The sequence below is a fragment of the Felis catus genome, chromosome F1 (assembly GCF_018350175.1).
Source record: "Felis catus isolate Fca126 chromosome F1, F.catus_Fca126_mat1.0, whole genome shotgun sequence".
Classification (NCBI taxonomy): Eukaryota; Metazoa; Chordata; class Mammalia; order Carnivora; family Felidae; genus Felis; species Felis catus.
The window spans coordinates 62,565,125-62,589,970 of record NC_058384.1 but is presented as its reverse complement, the minus strand read 5'-3'; the positions used below and the strand labels follow the sequence as shown (position 1 = coordinate 62,589,970).

The window sequence follows — 24,846 nt, the reverse complement described above, 5'->3', positions numbered from 1 at the left end:
CTTAATGGAGGGGCAGATCAGGGGCAGTGAGCCTCGTGGGACTCCAGACACCTTTACTCTAAACCAGTGGGGAAGGTCTTTGGAGATTTTGAATTAAGGGCTAACATGATCTGACCTGACATGAACCTCAGCAGTCGGTATGAGATGGAAGGCACAGAATAGAGAAACAGGAGGAATGTTTTTGGGTAAGAAGTATCCAGCCTTCAGATGATACGGAAAAACAGATCTTCGTCAGCGAGAGGAAATACGCTGTGTTAACAAGCTCTCACTGACATTTAGAGGAGAATGAAAACAGCCGATAGACTCGTGGAATCTCGGGTGGGACTTCTGTAGGTTATTGATACGTCTGTTACCTGGTTGGCAAAGTCAGTCTTCATTCAAATAATCGATTCAAACTAACAATACTGTTTGTTTTTTTAAAGAATGTTATAAAAGTCACTAAAATCTAAACTATGGAATGCGTCTTGTAATTAGAAAGAGTAGTCAAGATTAAATTGATATAATTATTTAATTTCATAGTAAATTATAAAAATGTTTTTCCTCTTTAGTTTGAAATGTTGCAATGTATAAAACTGGAGGTCGGTTATCTGTGAAGCCAGGAGCATCACAGAGAGCATGCTCTCCTTCTGGAAGTGCACGTCTGCTCACTGAACGCTGGTGTGTGGACTTGGAAGTTACTGAGAATCAGGTTAAAAAAAATCAGAAAGAGCTGCATTGTCAGTGGACGTCATCTTTTAACTTTCTTTTCTGTTCAATGAAAAGGCCTATGTCACTAGAGCTAACTGGTACTCGGGTGCCTGGGTGGCTCAGTCCATTAAGTGTCTGACTCTTGGTTTCGGCTCAGGTTATGATCTCATGGCTTCATGAGTTCGAGCCCCACAGTGGGCTCTGTGCCGACAGCATGGAGCCTGCTTGGGTGTCTGTCTGTCTGTCTGTCTCTCACAAGTAAAATAAACATAAAAAATTGGGGGGGGGGGAGTGAGCAGTCACAGGCTGGGCATAGTGCTTTGTTTACCCATGGAGGAAGATTCAGTTCAAAAGTACTGTATTTGGAATTGTCTCTTTTCATGCCCTGGAGGTTTCTGTACCCTTCCGAAGCAACTTTGTCAAGCGGAAAGGGGAAATGGAAAAGGAGAATCTGCCTTGAACTTCTTGGTGGATCCAATTTTAGGAGCAGGTATAAGAGAATGCTGAGACTCTGGAAATTGATTTCCTTCAGATGGCCTATTTTTGGTTTCCCTTTGAGAGTCTGAGTGTCTAGGATGCTCGCACCCCAGTTTGAAGACTGTTGACTTAACAAATGAGCGAGTAACTGAGGAGGATGAGGCTGTTCTTTTTCTGGTTCACAAATTCATGGGTAATTGAGGACATGTCATTTCAAATTATTTCGTCTCCCAGTAACTTTTACTTTGGGTCATCAAAAAGAACATAAGTTATTAGGCTGTATCCTCTACCTGTCTCAGGAAATCTGTGGCTCTGGAAAAGGAAATTACCTAGTTTTAAACTCTTCCTTATTGTAGTCACGGTTCCTACGAGTCTTGTAGGTATCGTGACCAGGTTTTCCCCCCCGCCGCTTCTGAACGCGTAGGTTGTCTTTGAGACGCCGCGGGAGCACACCTGGTCTCCGGGCTGTTCGGCCCTCTCTTTGGCCTCTGAACATGGCAAACGGATGTACACTTTTCACCCAACTTGTCTTCTGTGGATTTTTCCGAATGGAACTGAGTTAGGGAAATACTCTAAACCGTGCTCAAAAATGTGGTCTGTGGACCAGCAGCATTGGCATCACCTGGGAGTCTATTTATTTAAAGTTTATTTTATGTATTTATTTTTAAGATTTTTTTTAAGTGTTTTGAGAGAGAGAGAGAGTGACAGTGATCAAGTAGGGGAAGGGCAGAGAGAAATGGAGACAGAAACCAAAGCAGGCTCCAGCCTCTGAGCTCTCAGCACAGAGCCTGATGTGGGGCTCAAATTCACGGGGCATGAGATCATGACCTGTCGGATGCTTAACCAACTGAGCCACCCAGGCGCCCCTTTATTTATTTATTTTGAGAGAGAGAGTGCATGGGGGAGGGGCAGAGAGAGGGGGAGAGAGAGAGAATCCCAAGCAGGCGCTGCACTGTCAGTACAGAGCCCAGTGTGGGGCTTGAACTCACAAAAACCTGAACTGAACTGAAATCAAGAGTTGGATGCTTAACCCACTGAGCCACCCAGGCGCCCCTGGGAGTCTGTTGTAGAGACTCAGGCCCACCTTAGAGCTCCAGAAACCACATCTGCATTGTAACAAGGTGTGATCCCTTTGTGTGCCCTAAATGATCCGTGCGTGTTCCCTAGAGTTGAAGAAGCCCTGTTGTAAAGCAGTCTTGATGGGAATGAAGCCACTTTTCTGTGTCCTCTTACAGGTCTTTGTGGAGTATGCCAATGCCGGTGATTCCAAAGCTGCTCAGAAATTACTGACTGGAAGGATGTTTGATGGGAAGTTTGTTGTGGCCACATTCTACCCGCTGAGTGCCTACAAGAGGGGATATCTGTACCAAACTTTGCTTTAATCAGTAACCTGAGGACTCTTTCCTGTTTCTCCTCCATTTCCTGGGTTATTGTATTCTACATCTGAATGCAGAAGTACCCCCTTACCATTTTAAGGGAATACTTTGTACATTTATTTAATCCTACTAACGTGCTCAAGCAATGACTGCCTTGCAAACATTTGGCACTGAGTAGGACAAGACCTCTCAGCTATACATTGAGGGGTTTTAGAGCATCCATATGGGCAACCTTTTGTTTTGTGCAGTAGGCCAAGTGCTGCTCTTCAGTATGTAACCTAAAAAGATACTAATTATTTCACATGATCATGAAGCAAGGATGAATAATATCATGTCATAGTGAACATTAACAAGTTTGTTAGAGTCGGTGACATCACTTCCAGATTATTCCTTTATGTTGTCAGGTGGTTCTTCCTTATCACTGATACTCATAGCTGGCACTGGATGTTCCCAGTAATTGTTAAGTGATTGTCCAGCAGCAATTACCTACTGTGTTCTTAACACTGAGTTACGAATTTTTTTAAAGGAGTACTGTAGTCCTGAATATTCCTTTAAAGAAACTGCAGTGAGCCTATCTACTTTTTTTTTTTTTAATTAAGGCTTTTAAAATAGAAAGCTGATGCTTGATCTTGCACAATTTTTATGTCTAGTTTGTATGTTTGAGTGAGTGTGCGGGAATGAAAGACTAGAGGAGATTTGAGTTGGCGTGCTTTCTAGTGTGAGTCTTGTGAGCCCATACAGTCTGTACCTGTCTCTTTCCTAGCTGTTTCATGTCTGTAAGACTTAGGATATATGTCTTTTGAGAGTTGGTCTCATAGAATGTAAATGAGAAAATAGTTCATTCCTGAGAGGCTCAGAACAAATGAGTCTAGACTGGGTTAAACTGAAACTCTTAAATTGGTTGGAACGAAGCAAAAGTTTTGCTACGCGTATCTTGTCCCATCCTCCAGGCTCCTTTAGAACCTGTATTAGCTCATCTTTTCTGTACTGAATCTCCTGTGATCATTGTAAGATTTCTCAAGATCGAGTTCTGTTTACTATGATGGAAATTGAAGTGGGTCAAAAAGAAAGAATTAGATGTTCAGTGAAGGGAAAGGGAAAGAGAAAAAAACTAGGCAAAGAGAAAGTGGATAATCCGGGATTCTTGTTTTCCTTCCTCTCTTTCTCTGCCATCGCCCTCCCTCTACTACTTTTCCTTTTCACCCATTCTTTGCCTGCCTTCGTGGTCGAAGAAAAGCCAGAGGGGTGGCATCCCAGACCGTCTGGCTTCTGACTGCAGGGAAGTTAGGAAAGGTGTAGCTCTCATAAGATGGAGGGAGAAAGGAAGAAAAACTCATCAAGAATTCATGAAAGGATTTACAGCAATCCATTGTGTCCCTGAGCACAGGATGCTCGTGTGCACGCTTTCGTGGACATGGGTTGATTACATGGTTTTAGGAGTGGTAATCATGGATTCCTCCCACGTTATGGTAGGTTGCCTTTAAAGGTTTAAAACTTGGGAACCTTTTTAAAGCACTGATTATACAAAAAAAAAAAAAAAGGATACAGGCTATGAATTTTTTTCTTGTTTCCTTATCTAAATGAAATTAAAAATGTTTTTTCCTAAGGAAAAAGCCTTTAATATCTTTCCCTGCTGGAAGCCGCTTCGTACAGTCTGTGTGTGTTAACGAGAGCCCAGCTAAGAATTTACATTTTAGAGGATGGATTCTTTTACCCTATTCAAACACTTGCTATTTGACATTTGAGTTATTTACAGTTACCATAATTATTCAGGACTCTCCCTTAATGTTTATTATGAAGCCGAATTTGGTATAAAGAGGCGGATTTATGAATTGCCTGAAGGCCTTGTGGCATCGTCCCCAAGGGAAGATTAAATCGTAAGTGCCCTTAGAAGGAAGATGTGTTGTTTTTCATTCTGGCCGTCTCAGAAATTGATTAGCTGGTTTGTTTTCAAATACAAGTTCAAGAGAGTATAACCAGTACTCCGGAAACGTAAACTTTCCTAAAACATAAATGTTTATGTGGGTAGCAGCTTCCGTGGTGATTAAAAACGCCAGGTCCTTCTGTGCATACCGATGAACATGGAATACAAGTGAATTCTTTTAAGAGCAGGCATCCCAGGTCGGCACCTGTACCTCTCTCATCCGCCTCCACCCCCACAGAGAAGAAACCCTCACAAATAAACTGCAGGGAGGCTTCTAAGCTTAGTGATGCCACGTGCTGCTAGCGTCGTGATGCTGAATGTCACGGCATTCGTCTTCTTATTGCCGATATATTCATACCTATATGTAGTGTTTGACACTGTAGAATTTTATTACAGAAGATTCTAACTAGATTTTCAGGGGGCCAAGGGACTAATTGATGAGCCTGAGTACCGTGCATTGAATTAAATATTTTATATTAAAGCCACCAAATTGAAAAAAGATGCCTCCTGTGATGTAAATTGTGATTTTATAGCTTTTAGCCCATTACTACCAAAGATGACGTTTGCAGATTCTCCCTCCCTCCCCCGATACTGTAAGAAGTTTAATCTTACTGTCTTTCTCAAACCTGAACCAAATATTATCAAAAGATGCGATTTTTATGATTCTTTTAGGGTGAAATATATACACACATTTTGATTCCTCGAAGTTATTAAAAACCTAGGAATTTTCTTTTTGAGAGGTAGGGTAAAGAGGTGCGGCTTTTTGTCACTTAAACCTTACTCTTTCGGACAAATTTTATCTCAGGTAGTTTTTCTTTCCCTAAGTTAGTGTCTCTGCTTCCTTCCCTCTTGCCTTGCTGGTTCCTCACTCTGTGGTATCGTCACGATACACTCTTGGCCCAGAAAAGACATATGAACGGATTATTCTGGAGGAAATCTTTGGTCCTTTGGAAACATTTGGGGGAGGTGGCCAGCTAGCCGCTTTGAAAACTTGAATGCTCTCTTTCCAGGAGAGCAGGTGGAGTCAGACACACCTCGTTAAAAGATGATTGGCTGCATTTTAAAGTTGCCCTCTTGCAGGAAGAGATTGCCCTTATTGCCACTGGATGTCTCCCCTTTTCTGTGGCCGTCCGTGTGGCAACTCTGTAGAGACATTCCCTCTCTGTTCCGCCCTGAGCCCACACTGGCTGCTTTTAGAACAAAAACCGTAAAATAGAGTTTTGCTCCTCCTTCCCTTGTCTTCACTGAGACAAGCATTGCCTTCCGTTTGGTACCCAGCTGCTAAAGCGTGCAGCGATGCGTTAAATTAACCTTTAAAGGAAACAAATACCCTTGAATTCTTAACTTGCCTTCTAGATTCACGTTCCTTCTGCTGATATTTTAACCTCTGAGCAGATTTGCGATAGGGAGTGCTGGCTGCCAGAAACCGTGCTGCCAGGTGGAGGAAGTCGAAGAGAGACTATGGCCACGAGGTTTGTTTCGGTTTTATCAGGCTGGGCTTACCCCCTGCTCAGGGCATCAGCTACCCTTCTGGAACAACCGAAACAGTCCTGGCTCCTTTGGGTGTGTTCATCAGACGCAGGGAACTCCCATTTCGTCATCATTTTCTTCTCAGGTCTTGTGTTCTGACTTCATTAGGCGTATCGTACATCATTTCTACCGTCCGTTTTCCTCCGCAGCATGACATTTCAGTTGGTGTAATTTATTATGAAAATCAGCGCCAGAGGAACTGATGGTAATTACAATAACATAGTTACTGGGTGAGGGCGTGGGAGAGACACTCTCACTGTGTGTTTCCCCTAGAGTTTTATGCAAGGGTCCATGCTAGGTGGCTTTATTCAGATTAGGGTACAGATGGAATCGTATCACGACTAAATTTTAGTCTGGTGGGTGTGTAGACAGTCAAAGAATTAAGCAAGTGCCTTGTGTTTCCTGGAAAATACTAAAACTCATTTGGGTGAAAGCTCCCAGATGATGCTAATTTCTTGCACCTCTGCCTTTTCCTTGGAAGAACTTTTGGATGGAGTCACATAGTATAAAAGTCCAGAATGTCCTTGGTTTACCTTTTTATGTATGTGTGAAACTATTCATATTTGATTTTTCCCCCCAATATTGCATATGATGGAAAGCCAGAGTTAGCTGGCAGAATCTAATTCTTCCTGGGACCTCGTTCCATTTTTAACGCTAGGTTCCTTCTTCAAATCCTGCTGCTCTCGCTCTCTGATAGAATTTATTTCCTGGCGGGTATGGTCACACGCCGACCAGCTTTTGGTCGTGATTAGCTCAAAGGAATTTCCACTTCTTCTTCAGGTGCTCAGTAAGGCACCTTTACTTGAGATGGTAGTCTTTCCAAGTGAGTGTTACTAGTAAGCTTTCACCATGAGTGGGAAGATGTTGAGTCTCTATAACGTGGGACTCTTCTGAACCTCTTGTGGTGTATTTGGATAAGTTACATTTTCTTAGTTACAGGGGAACATGCATATTTCCATTTTTAGAGTATCCAGAAATTTGAAGAATTTGTTTTGTTTAAGGTTAGCTGCTTCTCTGCCTGATCCTGCAGGACGTTGTGTTTTGTTCCCTTAGCCACCTCTCCCACCTCTGTTTTTCACTGTTGTTTTTAATTGTAGGATGATCAGTAGATTGACACAGTGGCATGTAATCAACAGGTACTGTGGGTATTTAAGAAGGAGATAAACAGTTGTAACTATTTTTGCTGCAATTTTATAGGAGAAATGGGCTATAAAAGAAATATCTATAAACCAGAGAGCATTTAGGAAATTGTATATTTTATAGGTGGTAATTAAGGTGATCTTCAGGATAGAAGATAGAGAGTTTATGCAACTTTTGTTTTCCTGATGTAAAGTTTTTATTCATCTTCCTAAATACAGCTCAGCACTTTCGTTGTCCCTTATATTGCTTATGAGGATTAATGTTTTAAATTCGCTGTGTTTGTGCTTTTCAGAGAGTTGTCGTAATCATGCGGTTACGTTTATATCCCCATAAATGCTGGGATTCATGGGAAACTGATCAGATGACTGCCCGGGTGTTATTTCCTATTCAACAGAGTAACTTCCACAGTACCCTAAAGGAAACTGGTGTGTGTTTTATGACCTAGGTTCCCAGTACTTTCATTTAGAGGCAAAGAGAAGCATTCTATCTTACTTGCCTTACCCGACCATCAATCCTTGTTGTGCAGAAGAGAGCTTATTTTGTTAGACTCTCGACTGTCAGCAAGAGAATTATATCTGGTCACTGTCTCCCAGTTTGCAGCTGCCTGCCCTTCCAGGCTCCCCTCTTACTGGTACTCACAAAGTCAGGACTGTGTTAAAAGCAGACGTGGTGAGGTGTTGTAAATCATGCGTACGGACGCAGAATCTCTTCGGTTATTGGAATTCTGTATCGCTGTGTGATTTTGTTAGCGTGGGTTGTCAGAAATCTGCCAAATTTAAGAGTCAAGAAGAGAAAGAAAAGGAATAAAAGAGGTGAGGGGAGGAAAATGGCTTCCTTACTGGTATTAGTAATCTCCCATATAGCTTATGATCTAAAAGTGATCATTTATTTTGAAAAATCCAGGTGTGGTGCTTGTAGCATAGAACAGAACATTGCCTTTCCTACACATTCCTCATCGTTGTCTCCCCAGAAAATTATTTTTAGAGTTTATAAACCCAGATTAAATATCCATATTCAGTTTGGCTTAATTTTTAAAAACAAATATTTAAACTCCAGTTTTTGTGTTTTTGATATACATCAACAGTCGTGCAGACCAAGGATCGGAAAGAAACCGGGGATTAAGCATCTCTGCATTTCCCTTTGCACACTGGGTACAGGGGGTATTAGTATGCACCAGCCGCAACGTTCTAGCACCTTATGGAAGTAAGTCATGATTATTTATTATAATTAAAAAAAAAAGTTCAGCTGCATCTCTGTAGAATACTTACTCTGCAGAGTGAAGCTGTTCTGTCTTTTCCAGCAGGATTGACTCTCTCACGCTTAAGTCTTTACTGAGAAAATCTTCAATGGTTTAACATTCCTTTATATCCTCTTACCAGTGTCACATGTGGGGCAGAAGGGATATTTTTTCCCAAAAAGGGCTCCGTCTTTGTTACCCATTGGTCACTCTTCGGAATCCAGTCACGATCAATAGATTTTAACAGTTGATGGCTTCCTCTGTCGGCACTGGAGCGGTTGGTTGTGAAGGTTATCATCTGCTACTCTTTTCCCTCAGAAATCTGCACTTGCCGGGTTTTGGATAAGAAGGTTTGGTGGGACAGAATGTGAAAGATCACTCAAACCAAAGCCAGTTAAAAGGAGTATTCTCTCCTGTTGGTTTACCTCCACCTCGGATCTACAAGGATATTACAGTACACAGTGAACAGTCTGTAACATTTCTACCAGGTTTTCAGTAGCATATCGGTCTTGGCATTTCTTGGCACTGTGGTTCCCTGTCCTTGGTGATGTCTTATTATTTGTGAGTTTTTGTTGGTTGGGTTTTGTTTTTGGTTTTTTTTTTTTTCTTTTAATAACTAAACGGGACTATAAATGTAGATGTGTATCAGTACCAAGAAGTCCTTTTCTGGAATCCCTAAATTCCTGATTCCTACTCAAGTCTTTTAAACTTGTTTTTTCTTGCTGAGTAGCAAAGAACTTTTATTTTTCACTTTCCTATATACCTAAAAAGTATGGACACTGCGTTTCAATGGACCGTGTTGCGTACAGTTTTTTGCCGAAAACTTTTTCTGTAAACACAATTGCCTTGTTCAGTTTTGTTGTAAACTGACTTACCGTAAGATGCACTGTTGATATGCTTTCTGATGTGTGTTTGATAAGGGTGATAAAATAAAGCTTAAAAATAAAGGAGTTGTGTTTTCATTTCAACTATTCCTGCATTTAGTGTAAATAGTCCAGTTTAGATAATAGGTAAATACGCTTCTTTGGGGGTTTCATTTTTACTAGGAGCTACCATTGAGAAATTTCCATGTAGCCTCAACCATTTCTGAAGAAGATGGTTTTTCACTTACAGAAGTAGCGTGACGGTGCTGAAATGTAACTTTTCATTTTGGAATACATGTTCTTGATACCGTAGAAACAGGCTTCTCTCCTGGAAGGAACCAGAATTCTTAGTTGGAAGATTGGTGTTCTAATCTTGGTTCTTTTCTCAAGTCGGACGGCTTTAATCGAGTGACAGGTGACTTAATTTCTGACAGTAGCAGTATTTTCTTGCCATTATTTTTATACTGGGATCAAATGAAATAGTAGGTTCAACAGTAATCCCGTCATCAGTTAGGCGCGTCTCCTAGACGATGGTGCTGTTTTAGGTAGTTTATAGATGGAGCCTCAGGGCCCCCCCGAGGTTACGCAAACTCGCCGAGTTTCTCCTAAGATTTAGGAGCTGCGGTCACACCCTGGTCTGCCCTTTCAGGAAGTCTCCAGACTGGTCCGGTCTGGACGGGCAGTTCGGGTGAAGGGTGCTATCGAGAGGCACACCCTACTAGAAGTTTAAGAGCCCAGACGGACCAGAGAAAATGAACGTTTAAATCCGCAACTGCACCCTTGACCCGTGGAACGAGTCACCTGGGAGGGCTTGTTGGATTACGGATTGCCGGACCCCAGCCCTAGATGACGACCGTAGTTCTCGGGGGGCCCGAGAATGTGCGTTTCTAACAAATCCCCAGGTGACACAGTGGCTGCTGCTGCTGGTGTGGAGACCACGGCCTCGGTTGTAGGACTTTTGTCAAGTAGGCCAGACCCCAGCGCCGCCTGGGACTCGTTCTCCATCCCCCTTCTCCCTGATGGCTGCGGCAATGGTGGTAACTGAGCACTTAACTTCCTGCCAGGGTCTGTACTAAATGGTTTTAGCGTGTTGCCACCCCCACCCCTCGCCCCGCCTTGGTCGTCGCAACAATCGTGAGGAGGGTACCCAGTGTTGCTTCCATTTTGCGGTTGGGGAACCGTTTAGATTCTCTTGCTTCCTGGGGTTGGTCGTACCTCCCCCTGTCGGATCACCTTCCACTCAACCTGGCGACTCCTCTCAGATCGTCTTTCCCTTCCTCTCCTACCACTTAGGCTAGTTCTTGATCTGTCCTCCTTGCCGTGGCTTCTTACAGGCTCCCCAGGTCCGGCCTGGTGTCCTCCAGTCCCTCCTTCGTAGAGCTGACCGTCTTCACGATGAAGAAAGCCTGATCGTGCCACTCACGTTCGCCCTCAGAGTCACCCCTCGTTCCCCTCAGGTTGGCACATGAGGCTTCACAATCGGGCTGCACCTAGAAATCCTGCGTCTCCCGTCTCTGTCCCTACTTCTACTCTACCCTTCGTCTATACCGGATGACCCGTACTTCTGCAAGCCCCATGCTCTTTGCCATACATACAGCCTCTTAGTAAAATGCCATTCGGCTCTGTGTCCCTGCCGGTGGTCTGTGTGATGAAATCAGGTTAATCTTTTAAAACTGCTCGGTTGTCACTGTTTACATTCCCATCTGCTTGAACTTCCGTATCTGGGGCTCCTGGGTGGCTCAGTCGGTTGAGCATCTGACTTCAGCTCAGGTCATGGATCTCACGGCTCAGGGGTTCGAGCCCCTCCTCGGGCTCTGTGCGGACAGCTCAGAGCCTGCTTTGGATCCTCTCTCTCCCTCTCTCTGTCCCTCCCCCACACGCACTCCGTCTCTGTCTCTCTCTCAAAAATAAACATTAAAAAACATTGCATATCTGAACAATCGAAATCCTTGAGTCCCTTCTTAATATGAGTATAGTGAATTTGCTAAGCAACTTTCCAGTTGAAACACATGCAGTGTTGAGGCACCTGGGTGTCTCAGTCGGTTGGGCGTCTGACTTTGGCTCAGGTCATGATCTCGCAGTTCGTGGGTTCAAACCCCACATCTGACTCTGTGCTGACAGTGTGGAGCCTGGAGCCCGCTTCAGATTCGTATCTTCCTGTCTCTGCCCCTCCCCCACCCGCACTCTCACTTTCTCTCTCCCTCTCTCAAAAATAAACAAACATCACAAAAAAAAATTAAAAACATGCAGTGTTTTATTGTAATTTCTAGTTTTCTCCACCATTCTGCAATTTTTAATAAGACTTCTCGACTTACAGGTTGGAATGTGAGGGGATTTGCAACACATAATTATTAACCCATTTTCAAAGGTCCATTTTCCATGTACTATACCTAGTATTACATTAATAAATTATATCTGCCTGTGTTTTAGAAATTACATATAATATCTGTTATGTTTTAATATCTTCATTTACATATGAAATAAAAGTAATACTCAGATCAGTTCAAAGGAAAGTAAGTGATGAAGGCTGCACATTTAAATACCAGCTAAATCAGATGTCTCCCAGAGTTACGAAGATCAGGCCACCGGCTCTGGGACACGGACCTCTAAACAAAGCTGTTCAATTGAACTTGTAAAGCAGGGGGAGCGTAGTGATTTTTCCCGTTGGAAAATACCAGACCAGAAGCAAAAGATAGCTACTTTACAATTAGAACATCTACATTTTTAAGACCATGATCCTTTAAAGAGAGATCAGTGACACATTGAGGAAAATAAAGTTGAGATTTTGAATTTTTTTTTTTAAGTTTATTTATTTTTGACAGAGATAGTGCAAGTGTGAGCTGGGGAGGGGCAGAGAGAGTGGGAGACACAGAATCTGAATCAGGCTCCAGGCCCTGAGCTGTCAGCACGGAGCCTGATGCGGGGCTCAAACTCACGAACTGTGAGATCACGACCTGGGCCAAAGTCGGGCGCCCAACTGACCGAGCCACCCAGGCGCCCCGATAAAGTTGAGATTTTGTAATAACCTGTCGAAGATGAAGTTTTAAGAATTGCGGGGGATTGATGGATTGAGAAAGAAAGTATGAGCAGAGGAGGACAGAGAGAGAGAGAGGGAGGGAGAGAGAATCTTAAGTAGGCTTCTCTATCTTAGTGGAGCCTGATGTGGGGCTTGAACTCACAAACCCATGAGATCATGACCTGAACCAACATCAAAGCCGGATGCTTAGCCCACTGAGGCACCCCTGCGCCCCATCAGAGCGCCTATTTAAACGAAGAGTTGGAAGGATAGTGCCAATGGACTCCAAATACCCTTCACCTAGATTCCCCTATTGTTAACGTTTTGCCACATTTGTTTTATCTCTTGCTCTTTCCCGTTTATGTCCATAGGTAAATGTAACCCTTTTTTCCCTGAACTGTTTGAAAGTTGCCAGTATCCCGACATTTGACCCCCACGTCAAATAGTTCAGTATGCCTCTCCTGCCGGTAGACGTTGCCCTCTGTGAACCGTGATACCTTGTCACAGCCTCAGAATTTAGCATCGATACAGAAATACCCAGTGCCCACTTTGTATTCCTTTTTTCCCCATTGTCTCAATCTTTTATAACCTTTTTCCCCTACCTGGGACCCAGGCAAGACTCTTTTTTTTTTTTTAATTTTTTTTTCAACGTTTATTTATTTTTGGGACAGAGAGAGACAGAGTATGAACGGGGGAGGGGCAGAGAGAGAGGGAGACACAGAATCAGAAACAGGCTCCAGGCTCTGAGCCATCAGCCCAGAGCCCGACGCGGGGCTCGAACTCACGGACCGCGAGATCATGACCTGACTGAAGTCGGACGCTTAACCGACTGCGCCACCCAGGTGCCCCAAGACTCTTTTGTATGTAACGTCTATTTAAAATTTGTGGGATGTTAGTGTTCTGTAGAATACTTTGGGAAAACCTAGTTTGGATTGTATAACTAAAGGTCCCTATTCTTGCAATTTAATAAGTCTAGCTCTTCTTTAAAAAGGTGTTTTCTTAGGGGAGACAGTATTGACTGTATACATTGTCATTTGCATCTCCCAGTTATGATTGCAGACCAAAGCAGATTTATTTTTTTTTAAGTTTTTTTTTAATGTTTATTTTTGACAGAGAGAGAGAGACAGAACATGAGCAGGGGAGGGGCAGAGAGAGAGAGGGAGACACAGAATCTGAAACAAGGTCCAGGCTCCAAGCTGTCAGCACAGAGCTCGATGCGGGCTCAAACCCACGAACCTTGAGATCGCGACCTGAGCCGAAGTCGGATGCTTAACTGACTGAGCCACCCAGGCGCCCCAGACGAAAGCAGATGTATGGTTACTAAGTACCTGAACATGCCTGACAAAATAGTAAATATACAAAAAGTTAACCAACTCATTTCATGACGATGCACTGAAAATTTAATACGTTCATTGTTAACCATGTACAGACAGACCCATGATAGATTTTTTAAAAATGCTGTTTCTAATTACATTTTTTCTTACAAGTTCCATGCTCAAAGAAAATTTGGAAAAAATGGTATTTTCCTTCCTGTCTTTTTTTTTTTTTTGTAAGATTACATTTTTAAGTTTATTTATTTATTTTGAAAGAGAGAGAGAGCACGAGTGGAGTAGGGGCCAGAGAGAGAGAATTCCAAGCAGGGGCTCAAACCTGCGAACTGTGAGATCGTGACCTGAGCCGAAACTAAGAGTCAGACGCTTAACCGGCTGAGCCACCCTGGTGTCCCCTTCCTGTCTTTTCACTGTGTCACTAAGTATGGATCTTGGGGCAGAGGAATGGTATATGTTTCAGGGCCCAAACTTCTAAAAAGATAGTTTAATTGGAATGTGTGACCTTAAGAGGAAAAGGAAGGAGAAAGTAGGATCCAACGAACCATCATAATTGACAAATGTCCTAGTGATCATTAATAACAAAATGAACTTTCTGGTACACAGAGTTCCATGACAAATAATACTTACCACATGTTTGGAAAGCATCCCAGACAAAACCCCAGGACCGCCGCTGATTTATGAGGTGCGGGAAAGTTTTTGACTCCATGAGGCATTCTGGTCCCCATTTGTTGTCTTACATCCTGCGTCTCTGCCTTCTGGGAAGTCGGTGGTGGGGTCATCAAAGTGGCCCACTCGGGGATGGTTGTTCCCGGAAGGAAAGGAGGGCATGAGCATAGCTGTTGCTCGCCTGGAATAAGATGAGTCTGTCACAGTGAATGTGGAGGTTTCTCTCTAATGATGTCTGTCATTACTCATTACTTCTAGTATTATTCGATTAATCATAATGTGTATGGACCTTGATCATACTCAGCAATTCTAAGAGCTGGGGAAAATTCTGTTTTTAGCCACAATAGCCAAAGGGCCATTTCTTTCTCCGTCAGGAATAACAAGTCTTTAACTTTCCTCTACAATCGTTGTAGTGTCTAGATAGCTTCTATTTTTTATCTCTTTCCTCATGCTCTTTCTTATGATCTAGGTGACCATAGTCCTTCTCATTCAGCTTCAACTTTTTAAATTTTTTTTTTTCAACGTTTATTTATTTTTGGGACAGAGAGAGACAGAGCATGAACGGGGGAGGGGCAGAGAGAGAGGGAGACACAGAATCGGAAACAGGTTCCAGGCTCCGAGCCATCAGCCCAGAGCCTGACGCAGGGCTTGAACTCACGGACCGCGAGATCGTGACCTGGCTGAAGTCGGACGCTTAACCGACTGCACCACCCAGGCGCCCCTCAGCTTCAACTTTTATGCCAAGCACAGGCAAAAGATTATTTCATCCCATGACTGACATGTCAAACATCTTACTGGATGATTCCATTCGAATGACTTGTGGACCCCTAAAATCTCGATAGGACCCAACCCCAAATGCTGTCTTTATGCCTGTGGGGCAAAGAACCATAGTTGTTGCCGACTACTAGCAGAGTTGAATATATCAAAACCCAAAGCATTTATATAAGGCCACAGTTGAGTTTACGGAGGACAAAGGTCACAGTGCAGCCAGGTCTCACGCAGGGGTAGGAACCAGCAACTGGGAAGGTGCCGGGGCGCTCTCTGATTCGTTTCTTCCTCTCTGCTCTTTTGGGGGTGTGCCTGCGTTATTCTCCTCCTCCCCCTCCTCTTCCTGCTAATTCTATTACTATACTGCTCTCTTCCCTCTGCTTCTCCATCCACTGATGGAGTGCGGTTGCCCACCCACAGTTAAAATTCCAGCCGCAGTTAAAAACTCTGGCTTTCTGTAAGTCCGGTCGCAAATTACCAGAAGACAGTATTTAATTGGCACAGGGTTTTTAAGTGTCCACTCTAGATCAATAAGCTATGACCAGATATTGAACTACACTCTGCAAAGATTATTGTGGACTCTTCCTTTGGAGAGGGAATGGTGCTCACAGAAGAGACAATTGCCCCTTAGCCAGGGAGATATCTAACTCAAAACTTACGTCGACTGTACTCTCTCCTGGTAATAGCCCATTCACCTAGCGCCCTGCATCAGAAACGTAGGCGACCTCTGTGTCTCCTTCACTGTCAGCATGCAGTCAGCTAAGTGCTGCCCAGGCAACACCTTAAATATCTTTTAAAATTTTTTGTTAAGTTTATTTATTTATTTTGAGAAAGAGTGAGAGTGAGGCAGGGGCAGATAGAGAGGAAGAGAGAATCCCACGCAGGCTCCGTGTTGTCAGCCCAGAGCCTGACCTGGGACTCGATCCCACCAACCGTGAAATTGTGACCTGAGCTGAAATGAAGAGTCTCATGCTTAGCCGGATGAGCCACCCAGCGCCCCTAACACCTTAAATATCTCTTAAATTTTGTCGTTGAACTTCGTACCCATTGTCAGCAGCGTGTTTTGGACCCTCACTGTCTCTTGTTTAAACTATTACAGAGCACTTCCTGCCTTCAAGCTCCGCTGTGCCAACAGAGTTAACAATTCTGTTCTGATCGGATTCCTCCGTGTCTTGAAGCTCTTCAGTGCCTCCAATGTAGGCAGTGATTCCCAAACTTTCTGGATCAAAAGATTATCTGGGGTGCTGATTAAAAACACACATTCCCGGTTACTCCTTCTGGAATTGTAAATTTGTGGTAGGGCCTGGTCATCTGTGGTTTTGTTCTGTCTTGTTTTTTTATATATAGAGAGACCCCATATGTGAGCAGCGTAAGGGCAGAGAGAGAGGGAAAAAGAGAGAGAATCTTAAGCAGGCTCCGTGCCCAGTGCAGAGCTCGATGAGGGACTTGATCTCATGACTGTGAGATCATGATGTGAGCCAAAATCAAGAGTCAGATGTTTAACCGACTGGGCCACCCAGGTGCCCTTTGGTTGTGTGTGTGTGTGTGTGTTTATTTTTGAGAAAGAGAGAGCATGAGCAGGGGCGGGGCAGAAAGAGAGAGAGAGAGAGAATCCCAAGCAGCCTCTGCACTGTCAGCGTGGAGCCTGATGCAGGGCTCGAACTCAAGAACCTCGAGATCGTGACCTGAGCCGAAACTGTAAGGGTTAAATTACAGTGTAGGGCTTAACGCTTAGCTTGAAAAATAACAACTTTGTTCTGACACTGAAGGTCAAAAGATAACAGCCTTGCTTTTACTCTTGTAAATCATACTTCATACTCTTGTGAATCAGGCTTTACCAATGAAGGAAACAAAAGCTCAGAAAAAGAGCATCAGAGACAAGGTCAAGGAGATCCACTGGTTGCAACTTAGCGGCAGAAAGTCTGAAATAATCACCTCATTCGATAACTGTTTCTGACTCATCTGGCAACTGTTTCTAACTCATCTGGGAACTGTTTCTCTGTTCTGTTCCCAGGTAATGATAAAACGATGTGGTCGGCTTTAAAAACTCTGTACCCCAGCTGTTTGGGGCCTCACTCTTATCAAGAGTGTTGGTCCCGATCGGTCGGCCTTGCCTCTCGTTGTAATAAACTTTGTTGTGACTGTCACTGGTGCCCGTAGCATTCTGTTTCAGGAGTCGTGTGGATGCAACAAAACCAAGAGTCGGACGCTTAACCGACTGAGCCACCAGGGCGCCCCGGTCGTCTATGTTTTTAACATGCGTGCCAGTTGCTTCCCATGCTTGCCAACCTCTTGTCCGTATGCCCTGCCCACTCCTCCCCAGCTCTGCCCTGGGCGGGAGGCCGTGTGTTCCAGGATCCGCCGAGAGTGCTCCCTGTTTCTGCGCGTCACTGCTTGGCCAACAACCGCTCGCCCTTTCAGAATCAGCCCGCCTACCGCGATCTTTGTAACCTGGTGGTTGCCCGGCCCGGTCAACCACTCCTTCGTTCATGCCTAGTCCACTCTTGTGCTCTGCCTCCATCAGAATTTCTTCACACTAAATAATGTTTCTCTGTTTCTTCCCCTTCCTAGTGTGAGAACTTCAAGAGCAGTGACTGTGTCTTACTCATCTTGTAGAGAAAAGGACATCTGTTATAATGAGAATGCTATAATAATTTCTGCCAGGGGATGAGGGAGCTAAGAAAACGAAGAAACCCAAAAGAGATACCCCTCCCCTCTGAGCCGCGTCTTGAGCTTCCTGGTATGAAGTCGTCAGGCCAGTGGAGACCAAATGGCTCCTGTTTGCTGAGAGCACAGCTGGAGAGTGTAGGTTCGGTGCGTGGCTACAGCAAGCTTCCTGGTGTTGCACCAGAGACTTTCACAGACCTAACACGCAGTGGCAGCCCCCCTCCCCCAGACAGGTGCAGGGCACCTGCTGCTAAGCTTACCCGATGGTTGACATCTGCAGGACTGAGAGTTAGGCACACCCCTCCCCGGTTGACCAGTCAGTTCACTGCTGTTCCTCCAGAAATGAGCAGGGGGGTGTGAGGAGCAGCAAGATGAAATTAAAGGAGCGCCTTCCACACAGAGCATGGGGAGTGGGGACGAGCGTTCCCCCTCAACACTTGGAATCAGAGGCGGCTCCCGGCTCGTGGTGAGACACTGTCTCGGGGCGCCTGGGTGGCTCAGCCCGTTGGGCAACTGACTCTTGGTTTCGGCTCAGGTCATGATCTCGAAGTTCGGGAGTTCGAGCCCTGCACTGGGCTCCGTGCCGGCGGTGCTGAGCCTGCTTGGGATCCTCTCTCTCCCTCTCTCTCTGCCCCTCCCCTGCTCGCGCTCTCTGTCTCTCTCAGAATAAATAAGTAAACTTAAAAAAAGTGAAAAACAAAACAAAACACTGTCTTATCATTGCTGTGTACCCCTCAAGGACAGGATCTGACTTTCAGATTATAGTCAAGAAAGAGAACTTAGACGTCGGTGCTTTGATGATGGGTAACGTGTATAGTCCCTGACCTAGGCTGTTCCAACGTGGTGTTTTGAGGGTCACTTCTGTGGCTTTGGCGAATTGTAATTCTGCCCCTCGCAATGGCTTCCATCCATTATTCGGGTATCTGTTCATGCACATGACACGACTATCTTCGTCTTCCTCTCCAAAGGAGAGGGCAGGGAAGTCAGCTAACTGGCTAATCGTTAGGCAATAAGGAAGGTCTGGCAAGGGCTGGTCGCCTGCACAACATTGGTTAGCATCACAAGTGGATGTAGATGGTCAAGGATGAAGGAAGGAACGGAAGGTTCTTTTCAATTTTAATGCCTGTTCTTTTTAATGCTATTCCCCTGCCCCCCCCCCCTCCACCGCAATGTCTTTTTGGACAGGGCATTAGGGCCATTTGCTGACCTACAAAGACCAAGTTACTAGGGTGAAAGACAGAAATGATCAGATGCCAAACGTGTGTGTGTGTGTGTGTGTGTGTGTGTGTGTGTGTGTGAGTGAGACAGACAGACTGACAGAACTGAGGAAGTGACTAAGAAGTGAAGACAGTAAGGCACATTCGAGTGCTAAAGGGACCCTATGACTCATCTGTCATTTTGAAGGAGAGACCCCATCACAGCTGCTTAAAGACTGAAAGACTTGGTCTCCTTGTTTAAGAGATAATAATTGCATTCGTGCCCCGACACTGTGCTGACCGAATGTGCCAGTTCACATGGGACACTGGAGCGAGGTGGGTTTTCTTCCCTCTTTGCCTCGTTCTCCTCATCCCCCAAGTTACTCTGATCCTTTCTGGCTGCAAGTTGATCTTTATAGAACTTTTTCCCTACAGTGCTAGCTCTATTTGTTTGACCATTTTGGTTTGATTACACAGGTCACCCTGACCACATTTGATAGAAGGAAAATCCCAAAGAGCAGGGAATTTTAGCAAATCCATACTTTTTATTATAATTTTTAATGTTTATTTATTTTTGAGAGAGAGAGAGAGAGAAAGCATAGGAGGGGCAGTGAGAGAGAGAGAGAGGGTGAGAGAGAGAATCCTAAGCAGGCTCCATGAGGGCATCGAGAAGCCCCACACAGGGCTTGATCCCACCAACTGTGAGATCATGATCTGAGCCGAAATCGAGACTCGCTTAGTAGACTAAGCCATCCAAGCGCCCCCATACTTTCCATTTCTAACAACATTACATTAAAAAAAAACCATTTCTGGGGTGCCTGGGTGGCTCAGTCGGTTAAGTGTCCGACTTCAGCTCAGGTCATGATCTCACAGTTAAAGAGTTCGAGCCCCGCATCGGGCTCTATGCTGACAGCTCAGAGCCTGGAGCCTGTTTTGGATTCTGTGTCTCCCTCTCTCTCTCTGACCCTCCCCCATTCATGCTCTGTCTCTCTCTGTCTCAAAAGTAAATAAACGTTAAAAAAAAAACACCATTTCTATTTGCAATTGTGGAAAATGTGTCAACTACAATGGATCTGGAAACACGGTTGTAAAATCTCTGTGCTTCGTTCTGACTGTTATTGCTGTTTTAAATCTTTTCACTAAACTTTCAAGCCTGTCAAACAATAATTAAAATATAAATTATATATCGTTGACTCTTTCAGGTTGTTGACAAAAATAAATATGGCACCCGTCAACATTTTATTAGGGAGGAAAATGAGTATATATTATGGTTAACCTCATGAATACAATTTGACTGTCAGTATTAAGTGTGGATGTGACGAGATTCTGGCTTGGGATTGTAAGAATATTTTTTCCTTCCAACACAATGAACCCTTCATTTTCATTATAACGTAAAGTTCTGTGAAAAGATCAAAGAAGACTATCACTACAAATGAAAAACTCAGTAAGTGGGCTATGATTACTTGACAAGGAATATTTCACTGTTGATGTAGGTGTGGGCTAACCCTAACCCTAACCCTAATCCTAAAATGCTGACCCTAAACCTACCCCTAAAACGCTAACCTTAAAACCCTAACCCTAATCCTAAAACCCTAATGCTAACCGTAAAACTCTAACCCTAATCGAAAAACCCTAACCCTAACCTTAAAACCCTAACCCTAACCCTAAAACCCTAACCCTCACCATAAACCCTAACCCTAACCCTAACCCTAAAACCCTAACCCTAACCCTAACCCTATCCCTAACCCTGTGGGGGCCAAATGGTTCTGAAGCTGTTTAATATGTCAGGAGTAAAATTCTGTGGCCTCATTCAGTCTGTCCCCAGGGTGGCCTGAATTTCAAACCCTAAGTCTCTCTGTAATTATGCTTTTCACAACCGGCTTCAATGAAACTGAACGATTTCCTGTGTGTGCCCCACGTCCGTATGCTCCACGTAGATTGACTACATTTCTTTGATAAAATTCACGCATGCTCATTACTCATGGTATTTCTTCGAGTTCCAGGAACATGATCCGGGACATTAATTTTCTAGTTTCCAAGGGAAAGCAAGAGGCTGGGAATGACGGGCATGAATTGGATCTGACTGTGACGCGCCTCAACCTCGTGGTGGCCCGGGTTCATGGGCCCCTCATTACTCCCGCACCCCTTGGTGTTCTGCCCTTCCCAAGTTCCGTAGCAACTTGAAACCACAGCCTTTTTATGGAAAAATAAACTTCTCAGTAAAGGGTAAGTCCAGTAACTTAACAACCCGATGAATGCTCCAAGGCCATCGGTAGAAGAGGGCAGGTTGGGCTGGTGACGCTGAGTTAGCAACCCAGCGGCACGTCCTGCCTGAGCCTGCTGGCTAGCAGAACCCCTTGCTTTCTAGTCCAGCGAATTCGGATGATATATGAAAGTTGTATTTCCCATTTGGATATTTCCCATCCGAAGACATTGTTTGTAATAAAAAGGGCCACCAAATTTAAAAATATATGTATTCTAGATGGGATGACTATGATCCTAGGTACACGCCTTAAGAACAAGAATTCTTACCAGCAAAAAAAAAACTTCTTACCAGGGAGGGGCACCTGGGTGACTCAGCCGGGTAAACGTCCGACTTCGGCTTAGGTCATGATCTCACGGTTTGTGGGTTTGAGCCCCACATCGGGCTCTGTGCTGACAGCTCAGAGCCTGGAACCTACTTCAGATTCTGTGTCTCCCTCTCTCTCTGTCCCTCCCCCAGTTGCGCTCTGTCTCTCTATCTCAAAAAATAAATAATAAGCATTAAAAAAAAAAAAAGTACATATTGGGATGCCTGGGTGGCTCAGTCGGTTAAGCACCTGATTCTTGGTTTTTGCTCCAGGCATGATCTCATGCCTGTGAGATTCAGCCGCATGTCGAGCTCTGTGCTGGCAGTGCAGAAGCCTGTTTGGGACTCTCTCTCTCCCTTTCTCTCTGCCCCTACCCTGCTCACATGCACTCTTTCTCAAAATAAGTAAATAAACATTAAAAAAAAAAAGTACATATTGCATTTATATGTTATAAAAAGCTTAAAATCATTATTTTTATTTATTTAAAATTTTTTAACGTTTTATTTATTTTTGAGACAGAGACAGAGCATGAGCATGGGAAGGGCAGAGAGAGGGAGACACAGAATCTGAAGCAGGCTCCAGGCTCTGAGCTGTCAGCATAGAGTCTGACGCGAGGCTCGAACTCACAAATCGTGAGATCATGACCTGAGCTGAAGTTGGACGCCCAACCGACGGAGCCACCCAGGCACCCCTAAAATCATTATTTCAAAGAGAAATTGTACGTGGGAGAATGTATCATGCCAGTAACCTGGTATTTGCTCAGTAAATGTAAGCCCCCTATTATCTCTGATAAAAAAGGAACTTCCGGCAAGAAAAACCAAGTAAAAATGAGCATTCTAGAGCAATAACCTTCTTTGATAGGATGGGAGCATCTCCATTGCTGCCCTGAGCAGCCAAAATTATAAATCAGTGGCTGTTCTAAGAGTTACACCCTTTGAGAATCTATTCTGTATTATTCAGAGAGCAGCATTTCAAGCAGCAAATCCTTCCCCCCCCCCCCCCAAACAACAACTTTAAAAGTAGACAATAATTTTGAAACACAATTATTTCAGGGTTCTGGGAAAAGAGTGAAGAAAAAAAAAACAAATTAAGAAGCATTTATTTAGGAGACTCTGCTGAGCTTCTGCACACGCAGTGTGCGTCTGCCGTGTTCTTGGGGGGGTGGTGCTTCCCCTCCCAGCCCTCCTGATTCTGCAGTGACTGAGACGGGGTGGCTATGAAAGCCTTAGGGCTGGAGGGAGCTGCTTCGTTTTGGGTGGAAAGCGAGAAACCCACATCCAATGGCATTATCCCTACAATTAGCAGGTTTGTTCAGACATAAATGGGTGGCCTTCTTATGCTGCAAGAGTTATACCTCAAAAAATGAAGGCATGTTAAGAATATTCCCAGATACGATGTTTAAGTATGTTCCTTTTATACCGACTTTCTCGAGGGTTTTAATTAAGAAAGAATGCTGAATTTTGTCAAATGCTTTTTCTGCATCGATTGACGGGATCATATGGTTCTTTTCTTTTATTAATGTGATGTATCACATTCATTGATTTGCAAATGTTGAACCAACCTTGCAGCCCAGGCATGAATCCCACCTGATCATGGTGTATAATTCTTTTTATATGCCATTGAATTCAATTTGCTAGTATCTTATTGAGAATTTTTGCATCCATATTCATCAGGGATATTGGCCTGTAGTTCTCTTTTTTTGCTGAGTCTCTGTCTGGTTTAGGAAGCAAATTAATGCTGGCTTCATAGAATGAGTCTGGAAGTTTTCCTTCCCCTTCTATTTTTTGGAACAGCTTGAGAAGGATAAGTATTATCTCTGCTTTAAATGTCTGGTAGAATTCCCCAGGGAAGCCATCTGGTCCTGGACTCTTATTTGTTGGGAGATTTTTGATAACTGATTCAATTTCTTCCCTGGTTATGGGTCTGTTCAAGTTTTCTATTTCTTCCTGTTTAAGTTTTGGAAGTGTGTGGGTGTTTGGGAATTTGTCCATTTCTTCCAGGTTGTCCAGTTTGTTGGCATATAATTTTTCATTGTATTCCCTGGTAATTGCTTGTATTTCTGAGGGATTGGTTGTAATAATCCCGTTTTCATTCATGATTTTATCTATTTGGGTCATCTCCCTTTTCTTTTTGAGAAGCCTGGCTGGTGCAGCCACTCTGGAAAATAGTGTGGTGGTTCCTCAAAAAATTAAAAATAGACCTACCCTAGGACCCAGCAATAGCACTGCTAGGAATTTACCCAAGGGATACAGGAGTGCTGATGCATAGGGGCACTTGTACCCCAGTGTTTATAGCAGCACTCTCAACAATAGCCAAATTATGGAAAGAGCCTAAATGTCCATCAACTGATGAATGGAAAAAGAAATTGTGGTTTTGGGCGCCTGGGTGGCTCAGTTGGTTAAGCGTCCAACTTCGCTCAGGTCACGATCTCACGGTTCATGAGTTCGAGCCCTGCGTCGGGCTCTGTGCTGACAGCTCAGAGCCTGGAGCCTGCTTCAGATTCTGTGTCTCCCTCTCTCTCTCTACCCCTCCTCAACTCGTGCTCTCTCTCTCTCTCTCTCTCTCTCTCTCTCTCTCTCTCTCTCAAAAGTAAATAAACATTAAAAAAAATCTAAAAAAAAAAGAAATTATGGTTTATATACACAATGGAGTACTACGTGGCAATGAGAAAGAATGAAATATGGCCTTTTGTAGCAACGTGGATGGAACTGGAGAGTGTGATGCTAAGAGAAATAAGTCATACAGAGAAAGACAGATACCATATGGTTTCACTCTTATGTGGATCTTGAGAAACTTAACAGAAACCCATGGGGGAGGGGAAGGAGAAAAAAAAAAGTTGGAGAGGGAGAGAGCCAAACCATAGGAGACTCTTTTTTTTTCTCCAATATATGAAATTTATTGTCAAATTGGTTTCCATACAACACCCAGTGCTCATCCCAAAAGGTGCCCTCCTCAATACCCATCACCCACCCTCCCCTCCCTCCCTCCCCCCATCTACCCTCAGTTTGTTCTCAGTTTTTCAGAGTCTCTTATGCTTTGGCTCTCTCCCACTCTAACCTCTTTTTTTTTTTTCCTTCCCCTCCCCCATGGGTTTCTGTTAAGTTTCTCAGGATCCACATAAGAGTGAACACTTACGGTATCTGTCTTTCTCTGTATGGCTTATTTCACTTAGCATCACACTCTCCAGTTCCATCCACGTTGCTACAAAAGGCCATATTTCATTCTTTCTCATTGCCACGTAGTATTCCATTGTGTATATAAACCACAATTTCTTTATCCATTCATCAGTTGATGGACATTTAGGCTCTTTCCATAATTTGGCTATTGTTGAGAGTGCTGCTATAAACACTGGGGTACAAGTGCCCCTGTGCATCAGCACTCCTGTATCCCTTGGGTAA

General features: G+C 44.0%; 1 protein-coding gene across 3 annotated transcripts in view; it reads left to right on the top strand.

Annotated features, from left to right (window-relative positions):
- UHMK1 (U2AF homology motif kinase 1) overlaps positions 1 to 24,846 on the top strand; it is a 48,005-nt gene that overhangs the window by 14,159 nt on the left and 9,000 nt on the right. For 2 of the 3 annotated variants that reach the window (XM_023247658.2, XM_023247657.2), the window contains one exon: positions 2,400 to 9,318. The exons of the other annotated variant lie outside the window; for it this stretch is intronic. In XM_023247658.2, the coding sequence (XP_023103426.1) occupies positions 2,400 to 2,428 (29 nt within the window). In that variant the 3' untranslated portion in view covers positions 2,429 to 9,318. Of the gene's footprint in view, positions 1 to 2,399; positions 9,319 to 24,846 lie in introns of those variants that run through there. 3 annotated transcript variants of the gene reach the window in all.